We start from the raw sequence: 10,895 nt of genomic DNA, 5'->3' as shown, positions 1-10,895 counted from the left end.
CAGAGATGGCACCCACTGCTCATGGCTGCTGGACAGCCCCTCCTCACCTTTCCCAGCCCTGTTGGGTCACTGCCTTTGCCCCTGTGGCATAGGAGTAGGGGTTAGGTGTGGACATCATGGAGTGACTCTGCATCATGCTTAGCAGGGGACAGGGTGAGGAAAGGGGCAGCTTGCCGTGGGCTCAAATACTGGATCTCAGCCTGCCAGACCCTCCAGTCCACTACTCTGGCCAGATTTGTGCAAACCAGGCACGATGGATCCTGGTACCAGCTACCAGAAGCAAAGCCTCCCCGTTTTCCCGCACCTTTTGTCATCCCCTACTTCGTTACGCTTGGAGCCGTGCTGGGTTCTGCAAACACTAACACGCTAGGAAAGCAGCAGCGGGGGGGCTCGGGAAAGAAACACGGATGCTGCTCCTCTTACCGGGAGAAGCGGCGGCGCGGGCAGCCCTCTCCCATCCCAGTGCCGCGGGTCCCCGCTCGCCGGCGCCCTTGCTCCGCTCCGCCGCATCCCGGGAGCGGGGATGGGGCGAGGCGGGCACCGGGCCTGGAGTCGGGGCACAATGGGACCCGCCGCGCAGGGGCCTGAGCAGGAATTTAAGTGCAAACTGCTCAAGTGCCGAGGGCTAGATGTGTTTTGACAGGATCCATTCCACCAGGAGATTTGCTAAAAGCTGCGTGCGGGCTTGCATTTTTTTTTTCTCCGATGAAAATTAATCATCTGGCCAATGAAGAATATTCCTCTCCCCAAATAATTGCTTGTTTTGGGTTTTTTTTTTCAAAATGGGCTAAGCAATTTGAGTTTTAGAACTCCACAGGGTTGACCATGCAGGATATGCATGATACTGGTCTTATAAAAAGACATTTTCTTAAGTTCCACAGACAAGGAATTTGTGGGACATGAAAAAGCTTTGGGTACATTTCTGATCTCCATGCAGAATTCCAAAATTAAAACACCACTGGCAGTAGGAGGAAAAGGAGGAAAGCAAGAAAGGCTGTGGATTTTGCATTCCTGACACAGCCCAGATTGTAGCAACTGACTTGATTTACATGAGCATCAGGCTGGACTAAAGCAAGAGAAATCAATAGTTACAGTAACAAGGTTAAAAAGGAGAGCAGACTGAGTCGATGTGGATACAGGGTGTATATCTTCCTGAGGAATATAAGACCAATTAAGGCTTCAGCATCTTACACGGAACTCATAAAACTCCCCTCAGGTCTGGCCAAATATTTTATTCTGTTCTGCAGTACAGTTTCCTGGGAAGAAACAAAATCCTGGTAAAAGAAGAAGAAAGAAGAAAGAAAGAAAAAAAAAAGGCATTTTTATCATACTTTTGAAATCTTCCTGCTAGGCCAAACCTGACTATAGAACATGAAATGCTCATTTCCCACTGCAATCTCTTCCTTTGCATGCTGAAAATGTAATGTTTGTGCCAAATTTCATCCTTCGACTCAAACAGATAATTGCTGTCTGCAGTCAGATCTAATAAATATCCCACGGTCAGACTCTGCCTCCAGATTTTACATCTAGATCATGTCTCCCTGGCTTCCACTCCCACAGGGAACAGCAATATTCTTAAAACACATTCCAACACCTCCAAGATGTCTGGAAGCTTGGTGTCGTGTTTCAGCTCTAGGTTTTGTGCCACACACCTGAAACTGAAACAAGTATATTAATTGTGGACTGTGGACAACACCCACTGTAGACTCAATGTCATTTCTTCCTCTGTCACCTGATAATCCTGAGGTGCCAGGGATCTGGGGAGTGTTCCAATGTGGGAATACAGTTTGGAAGCAGGACTCAAAGTACTGCTGAACTCATTACAGAAGTAGATGTGCTAAAGGGCTGCAAGCCCTGGCAGGTCGAGGCAAGACCTTGGAGGAGGAAGAGATCAGGGTGTACCTTTGTGTGCAAGACACTACAGGTCTGTACAAGTCTGTACTAGCCCACAGTTTGGCAATGTTACTGAGAAACATAGATATGGTTGTTGTATAGATATTCCAGGTCTCAGGAGGTAGAATTACTGTAATTTTTTAGACATACAGACTAAGGAAACTGTCTTGTCCAAATGTGATAAGATCAGGCTCACTGGCCCAAGGGGTACCATGCTGCTGCCAACTCAAAGGCACATGCACTGGCTTACTGCTCTTGGTATTGCACATCTCAGTCTAAAACAGCTGAAATTGTTGTGCAGGACATTGGGCTGAGTCAGCAACACAATAGATGGGAAACTCCCAGCTTCACTGTGGGTGTCTGCCAGTATCTTTGTACCTGCTCTGAAGCTTTTGGATCTCCTATGGGTCCATGCATGCCTCTGCTGGAAGTACATTAAAACCTGTTCTGAAATGCAATTCTTCTTAATAAAAAAGAGTTACCAAAATATAATGACATCATAGTGTCTTTGACTAAAATGCTCTGTCAAGCTTACTTCCCTTTTGTGTTAAATAATTCTTTCTAGAGTTTATTTGTACTATGGGAATTGATTTGCAGCTCATATGGAGTCCACACTCCAGGGTCTGCAAAAGGCTGATGTTATGCCCTAGTTAAGAAGAGGACTTATAATGACCATACTTGCTTTGAAAAGTGAACAGAAACTTTTTTACAGTAGAAGATAAGTGTCATCCACAATGCAGGCAGCAGAATGCAAAATCTAGAGAAAAAAAATGGGTCTCTCCAGAAACATGAGCTTTAGTGTAGAAGCGTTCTCTTTCTTAGGCCTCTCAAATGCTTAGCTAGGGTCAGACAAAGGAGTACCTGGTCCAGGGAGTTTGGTTGCTCCATCTTTTGACTCAAATCCTCTGTGACCCCTGCAGTGCCACAGGTAATAGTGCCAAGCTATTAAAAATGGCACAGCAAGATCCCACCTGAATGGTTCAGATGTTCAGATCTTCTTTTCAGCACCTGTGTCAAATATGAAGTGTGAGTAATGGCCAACCAATTCAGTGATGAGAGAAGACCAGAAATGTGACAGAAGACCCTTCAGTTAACAAATGACAAAGTCAAATTGTTCTGAGGAAACAACTCAGCCTTGTTCCCTGATTATTCCTTTGTTGAATTCACTTGTACCTGGTGGACAATTAGGGAGGTAGGGCTTTGTCTGCACTGAAGTGACCCCCACCATCTGATTCATCAGCCAGGTGACACAGAAGTGTGGTCACATCTCTGGCACCACTGGCTGTGAAACACTGAGCTTCAGAGAAGGACTTCCTGAGGAACATCACTCATACATTTGAATTTTTTAGTCAGAGCAACAATGAAAACTTTCCTCAAGGATTTTTCAATTGGAAAAGCAATATCATGTCAGCTAATCCTGTAGCTCACAGCAAGAGATAGTTTCTTTCTGCTTGACCTTGTAAAGAGTCCCCTTTTTAGGGTCAAGAGAATCCTAAAAGTAGGGCAACACATTGCATACAGGCCCTAACAGCCTTCTTCAAGGGAATGTCTCACTCTTCCTCTTTCTGACACTCTGCAGCTCAGCACACTGATCTTCTTTCTGGCACATCACTGTTCCTGCTGGGCAAACCAGGATCTCCCTTAAGAACATGATTTCAGCAGGGCTTCTGGACCCCATGTTGTCATACTGTGCATATATAACCCGGCAGTGGGGAGATTTAAAAAGTCCTGCTTGAGTGAGAAGAGAGGGTACGCACGAACAAGGCAGTCAGAGGTAGAGGGAATAACAAGCACCACTGGCTATTGACAGGACTCTGTGCATGCTGCTAAAGTGCTAACCTCACACATTTTTTCAGCCTCCTACCCTTTGACTCACTACCCATAGGGAGGTTAAGGCTGGGTTATTACTGGAAGCAATTGCATAACTGTGCCAGATGTTTTCTACTTCTCTTCTCTAGCAGTGATAAGCTCTAGGTCCCACTGGTTCCCCTTGCTGTCCTTGCTGTCAAGGCAAGGTGTGTCCCCAGGGTCTGTGCCAAGGTAAAGCACATCTGGAAACTCCTGTACATTGACTGTGGGATGCACAGCTGGCTCTCTCTTCAGAGCCCATGGCTGCTCAGGACAGGTCTTGTCCTGTTCCCAGGACAGGCTTCATAGCAGGACTCTGTGTTCAAAAGAGTCCTGATAAATGCTGTGTTCTTCATCTGTGTTACACTGTCATGGCTCATGCACCTTCCCCTGACCTGAAATGTCAGCTCTGCCCTGCCTAAGAAGTTGAAACAGAACAGAGGTGCAAAGGGAAGGATTAAATGCGTCAATATCTGATTTCCTTGCCTTGTACTCCACTAGGACTTTCTTGTTTGGCTTTCCTGTAGCATCCTCTATCTCAAAAACCTGGACAAACACACCAGCTGAGCCCCAGCTCATCTCTGCACTGGGAAGAGGCTCATGTGTTGGGTACCAAACATCTGGCTTAGGTGTAGCACAGAGAGAGCCCAACGGCCTTGTGTTGTTACCCAGGAAGTCGGGAAAGGAGCTAAGCACAAAGCCCTTCCCCTTGGCCACCTCAGCTCAGACAGGAGGCTCAGGGAGGCAGGGCTGAGGAGTGAGAGCCCCTGCACCCCTCTGCAGCAGGTGGATGTTCCACCAGGTGGGTAGAGCATGGGCCATGCCTCAGGGAGGTGGCATTGGCACAGCCTTCTGCTGCCTTCTTCCAGCAGCCTTCCAGAGGGAGGCAGTGATTTGGAGTTTCACTGTTTTATAGCTAAGTGAGCTTTAAATCTAAATAGGAGAAATCTCTGAAATGCCTACACACTGTGAGTATGGGGTTTTTTTCCACACTGGCACTTCTGCTCATGGCCTTGTGCTATGAAGTGTGGATGGTCTCTGGGGATGGATGTCTCATGGCACCAGTGGGTGCCTGTTCTGTTGTTACACAGTCCTTGGGAGAAACATTTTTTTTTTTTCCACATGCTCATCGTTTCTCTGTATGAAGCTTGGCCCATTGCCTTTGCTCCTGCCACTGTGCACCTCTGAGGAAAGCCTGGCTCCAACACTGTGCAACCTGACTTGAACATAACCTCAGGGCCAGCAGAAGAACCTCAATGAGATGCCTGTACCTGAAGAGAAAGGTAGCCCAGACAATAATTTAACAGCCAAAGCTAAACGGAAAGTCTATATGCCTTAAATGTATCTTTTTATATGGTAAATTTTTATCTGAGGACTCATATGTCTCAAAAAGAGTATAGTTGATTGTCCTGAGTGCTGTTCTGAGACACGTTTGTAAATGTTTTGGTTTTTTCTACCCCCTCTCCTCGGCAAAATTCTGAGTAGTACAAATGCATAAATTAAAATAGCTTGTCATTCATTACTACATCAGGGATTATCTTCAATTCTCTGTAATATCCAAAAATATCTGCTAACATGCAAGCAGTTTCCTGTTTATGCGTTTTTAAATTATTAGATATCGTTCACTGGTTACCTTAGATGGATTTTATAATGGAATTTCAACAATTTATCCTACTCTGTGTGTGCTATGTATTGTAAGTATCAAACAGACACACTATAGATTTCTCATGCCTGAGGGTAAACAACCTTGTTCATAGCCTTTTTTACAACAAACTGTATAAATTTATTCTAAGGCAAGACCAAGTTTATACACAAAGTGAATGTTTGTATATAATATAGCTGAGAAAGACAGAAAACCCCTACTTTGTATAGGGCTTACCCTACAGATGGCCACCTCACATCACGCAAAATATGGTCACAGGACCATTTATAAAATTCAGCTACCAATCTGGTTTGCAATTTAATCTACAAAGTGCATTAAAATGAAAATAATTCATTGATGGTTTTGCCATGCCTGAATTTACTCATTTGTTCATTTGACACCACAGAAAAATGAGTTATATTTGACAGCCCAGCTGCCCACGTCTGGGAAAGGCAGTTAATCTGCTGTCAGGCCCTTCTCCCAGGTTAAATTATTCAACAAGCAACTAAAGTGGATAATCTTTATTCATTCTAACATTTTCAGTTTCATTCAAAGTTTAGCTGATGAAGCCATTGTATGGAATTTCATTTCATTGTGTATCTTCCTGTTCCTGCTTGTTGCAAGTTGTAAAATGTTCGTATTGTCTGAAATTTTATAATAGATGACCTTCCCTTCACTGTGGTCTGTGAAATATTTTGTCTCCTCTACAATGACAAAGCCCTTTTCATGTCTTTGGGTATTGCTGTTATTCCTATTGATTTATTCAACTACTTTTTCCTGTCATGCTTTTTTGTCATACAAAATAAATTGCTTTGGGTTTGTTTGCTTTAAATTCACAGGCTGGGAAAAGTAATATCATCATTTGGATTTCCTTTAAAATAACAATACTATTTTTTTTCCTCTGTAGTATTTTTTCTGCCTTTAACTGAACAGCTAACGCAATTTGTTAACTGGAGCTGTTAATATAGGTCTTGGGTTTTACAGTGAGTTTTTTCTCACCTGTCACCACACAAAGCTGATGTAGGCACTGAGAGACATTCCTTTGCTACAGCTGCTGGTTTCCAACAGGAGCTCTTAGGTGAAAGTGCATGGACCACCTCAGGCATGATATCAGTGTCTTCAAGAAATGTTTCCACAGCTTTTTCTTTTCACACATGCCTGTTCTTCAAAGCCAAAGGTTAAAGTTCAACTTATTGCTTTGCTTTGGCCTTTGAGGGTTGAGCATTGTGCTACAGTCCTTGAGGAAACTGAACAGGAACATATTAGAGAAACAAGCGTCTTTCTTGCGATTATTTACCTTTGGTGGCAGAGGTTCCAAAATTGCTTAGGACTTCTGTAGCAGACAAGGATTCGCAGGTATACTACTTTTATGATAGCACAGAGAATATTTACACCCAACCACAGATACCTTTTCTTCCTGCAATTGCAGTCAGTAGCAAACCACTCTGTTTTTGGACAATTGGCAGTCACCTACAAAGCTAAAAAATAGAAACTGAAAAGAAATCAGAGGAAACTATACCAGAACTGGGTTAAGGTGATTGAAATTACACAGCTCAATATCTTACTTTATTCTCAAGGGAAAAAAGTGTTTTCTGCAGTGGCCATAAACTTGGAGGTGTAGGGGACATCAAATTTTTGTGTCATCTTTGCCAGGCAAAGCACTGTGGACTGTACGGCTCAGAAGAAACTTTGCAGAAAGAGGCATGCTGCGACTGGAATTTATCAATATTCATGATGGCCTGTATTAACTTATTAATTTAATCTTTTGTGTCAGTCATTCCAACTCAAAACAATATATTTTAAAGTGCTGACGAAGAGGAACTGTGAAGGAAATACTGTGGAAATTTACATCAGATCGCTGTGATGGGGTGCTGCCCACAGGGAATATTACCATGTGCTGCACACAGTTCATGTCCCCACCACCGCAGATATCAGATGGGTTAAAGAAAGCAGGGGATGAATCATTCAAAGATTTCTAATATAAGCATTATCCAAACAAATACCCTTCCCCCACTTGCAGAGTCCCTGGCCAAATAGTGTCCCTCTGTTCCAGCTCCTCCTTACCGCCTCTCCCCGTTTCCGGATGGGCCCTGGCCCCCAGCCCTTACCTCCTCCAGCCCCTGGGCTGTTTGCAGAGAGCAGCTATAAAGAGGCTGACAGAGCACAGAGTGCAGGAGAATTACAAGGTGCAGGAAAACAGCAGCACTGCTTGCTTGGCTCACCACGACCTGCCCTGCACCATGGGGAAGGACAAGCTTCCCAGCAAACCAAACATCTTCCTCCTCCTTCTCTTCTTCCTTCCTGGGAATACTCCTCTCAACACAGAACCGTAAGCTACACGTGCGGAGGGGGGAGGGAAGTCTGAGTGCTCCCTTTTTCCTTCAGTTTTCCTTCCATTAATAACCGAGCCCTGAGTTTCCTGCACAGCTCTGACAGTGCTCCCCACTCCCATCCTGTAATCCCCCGGCTGCCCAGCCCCGGGACCCCTCCCCACCACTATCTCTGCCAGTGGTCTCCTTCCCCCTGCCCCCAGTCTCTGCCCACAGTCCTGTCCTGCAGCTGCCTGACAGTGCAGACCTGGATCCTCCCAACATCTTTGCCTAAGTATGTTTCTACCTAGAAACCTCTCAGGGCCTGGGATTTTGTGGGCACGATGCAAGAATCCGGGTGCTCACCTTTCCCGGAGTATCCTAGTTTCAGTCACTGAGTTACTTCTCTCCATTCCCCTGTTGCTTTCGAGCCAGTTTGTTCCCCTTTCTCCTGCCAGTTTGTTTCCCTTGGCAGCATCAGATGTACTTGGTCTCGGACAGGATCTGTGACCTAGATTCTCTTCCTCCAGCGCGGAGGCTGGTGCCAGCGCCCTCCCTGGACATCCATCCCCGCCAGGGCTGTGCAGGGTGGCAGGCAGCACGGCTGCGGCTTGGGCTCCGCCGATGGCCCGGGGACAGGGGCAGCCCGGCACGGCACTGGCGGGCTGGAGGCTGGCGTGCCCACCCCTGCCTTGCCCAGTGTTGCTCTAAAGCCTCTTGTCTGGATGGGAGCAGGGTCCCTCTGCAGACCTCGGCTGCCATTCCTCTTGCTGTGCTGACAGAGGGGCAGTTCTCACCGACACGGGTCTTGTAATGCTTGCTGCAGAGATTTTATGTCCACGAGCACTGCCACAATGCTGGCAGAAGGTGCAGCATTACAGCTGCCACTTGCTGGGTGTCAGAGGTAAAGTTGTAACTGGGTCAGCCTGAAGGACCTTTGACTCACACTGTGCCGTCAGCCCCTCATTCATCTGCCCTGTTTGGGTGCTTCTGGGGTAGATCGGCCAACCAAGTCTGCTTTGGGGTCAGGGAGAGCTCTCTGGTCCCCCTACAGTAATCCCATGTAACCAGGTAATTAAGATTAAGTAATCTTAATTCATTCTTGCCCAACGTGGGGGGAAAGCGAATGAAACCGTACTGTTCAGACCAATGGGCAACATAGAATCGTAGAACCACAGAATGGCCTTAAAGGGACCTTAAAGATCACTAGTTCCAAAACGCCTGCCATGGACAGGGACACCTTTCTCTAGACCAGGTTGCTCAGAGCTCCATTCAACCTGGCTTTAAACACTTCAGAATGGGGTAGTCACAGCTTCCCTGGGCAACCTGTGCCAGTGCCTCACCACCTTCACAGTGAAGAAATTTTCTCCCTAGTATCTAATCTAAACCTACTGTCTTTCAGTTTGAATCCATACCCACTTGTCCTGTCCCTTGGCAATAGTCTCTGTCCATCTTTCTTGTAGGCTACTTTTTTGTCACCTATCTGAGCCTTATTCTGGGAGAGAAAAACAAAGGAAGGCTGAGAGGTGGGAGAGAGAGGGTTGTTGGGGTCCACAGAAGGAGGACAGGAGCCCAGTAGGGAGGCAGTTCTGTGCAGTGAACTGCTAGGTAACATAAGGGTAGTGGTTTTGTTGTGAGTGCAGGATAGATCAGATGCTGTATGCAACACAGAAAGGAAGCGACCCTTGGACTGAAGACAAAAATTAAACTTCCAACTAAGACTTGGTTTCTGTGCCCTATGCAAGTAACCAAGTCTTGGTTGGAAGTTTAATTAGTATCATTTCTTTGGGCAGAAATAGCTGCTGCTATTTCTGTTTCAATGGTGGCCAGCTGGACAGGAGACACAATTAAGGCTCAGATTACATATTAGAAAAAAACATATTTATCAAGTTAGTGCAGCACCAGAGCAGGTGACCCAGATAGATGGCAGAAATATCTATGGTGTCCTTTGTAAAAGTCCTGTTCCAGGAGGGAAGGTGGGCTCGAGACTTCCAGAGGTCCTTTTTAACCAAAACTTGTGTGATTTTGGAAGAATGCAGCCAAAGGTATTGTTCTCCTACTCTGGTTGTGCATGTAAGCTGTTTTACAGTGCAGTGGACCTACTTGGGAGTACTCTGCATTTGGTCATATGTGTGAGGTCAAAATGACACTTGGATTGGCAGGTGTGGATTTGGGCTGATGAAACTCACTGCCTTCTTTGGCTGGGTGCTTCTTCTAGTAAGTAGCTGAGAGTCAATACACAGACAGACATTATTCCACCTTAAGCTACAACATTACCTTCTCTGTATAGACAAACTCATAATTTTTGCCTCGGCCTCCATCTCCTATTCCTCCTTGATACCTGTCTCTGACAGAGTCACCACCTCTCTTGTCAGAACAGCTCATTGCATGCTGAGATCTCTTTTGTCAGCCCAGGTGTTTTTTGTTCTGGAATGTCTACTCATGGATTTTGTGACCAAAGTTAGTTAAAAGCCTCATGGTAACTTAATTCACCTGTCTCTTCTCAACAACACATCCCAAAACACCTAAAGAGAGGTCTATAAACAGCATGGTTTATATCCTTGTTTCAAGGCAGGGAAGACAGCCTAAGGGGAAGTTCTGCAAGTTGGCCAAAATTTCAGCAGAACAGTGAACAGGAAGAGAAATGAGGCCAAATTCCCCACAAACTAGGTCATGCTGTGCTTTCTGTAGACTGGATGTTATTGTCACATTGCCAGTGCCACTGATGGGGGACGGGGGAATGGCATTAGGGGAAGCAGCATGGGCTGAAGCTGTGGTAAGGAGGTTGTGGAAGAAGGGAAATGCTGGAGAAAGTAGAGAATCACAAGTTGTAACTCACTTTCTGGGAGGCTGGAGTTCCCTGTTTCACAGCTCCTGCAGCAGCACTGGCTGTGCAGAGTTGCCAGCAGGGTCCTCGCTACATTTCATCCTCAAAGTGAAGGAAATGCAGGTACTGCCTGGATCCTACTGCATCCACAATAGCTTTAGGACTCCCCAGAAAGCTCAGAGCCCAGGCAAAAATGTAGCTCTGGATGGATGCATGTGTATTTGTCCTCTGTTCCTTTCTGAGCACTTCCCGACAGTCTGTTTGTTACTTATTACTGGTTGAGAATTTTCCAAGACTGACCAACAATTCTCAAGACTGAGTGGCAGGAGCTGGCTTATTTTTTTCCTGTATGAACAGTTCATTTGCTATTTTTACT

At 45.8% G+C, this 10,895-nt stretch overlaps 1 protein-coding gene and 1 long non-coding RNA gene across 3 annotated transcripts in view; one reads left to right on the top strand and one right to left on the bottom strand.

Moving 5' to 3' along the window:
- Positions 1-1,208: 1,208 nt before the first annotated feature.
- On the bottom strand, positions 1,209-6,585 carry LOC136284992 (uncharacterized). The gene is made up of 3 exons (XR_010719339.1): positions 6,383-6,585; positions 2,755-2,901; positions 1,209-1,274 (listed from the first exon to the last, which is right to left on the bottom strand). It is a non-coding gene; the product is annotated as an uncharacterized lncRNA (long non-coding RNA).
- Positions 6,586-7,519: 934 nt separating this feature from the next.
- The window catches only part of LOC136284989 (alpha-2-macroglobulin-like), a 37,769-nt gene continuing 34,393 nt past the window's right edge, over positions 7,520-10,895 (top strand). The window contains exon 1 of one of the 2 annotated variants that reach the window (XM_066175550.1): positions 7,520-7,712. In XM_066175550.1, coding sequence (XP_066031647.1) covers positions 7,624-7,712 — 89 coding nt within the window. In that variant the 5' untranslated portion in view covers positions 7,520-7,623. The remainder of the gene's footprint in view (positions 7,713-10,895) is intronic. The other variant, XM_066175548.1, reaches the window with a different exon arrangement.

The sequence above is a fragment of the Chamaea fasciata genome, unplaced genomic scaffold (assembly GCF_029207755.1).
Source record: "Chamaea fasciata isolate MVZ Bird 193981 ecotype frontalis unplaced genomic scaffold, bChaFas1.0.hap1 SCAF_2, whole genome shotgun sequence".
Classification (NCBI taxonomy): Eukaryota; Metazoa; Chordata; class Aves; order Passeriformes; family Sylviidae; genus Chamaea; species Chamaea fasciata.
This window is presented reverse-complemented; position numbering and strand designations above follow the sequence as displayed.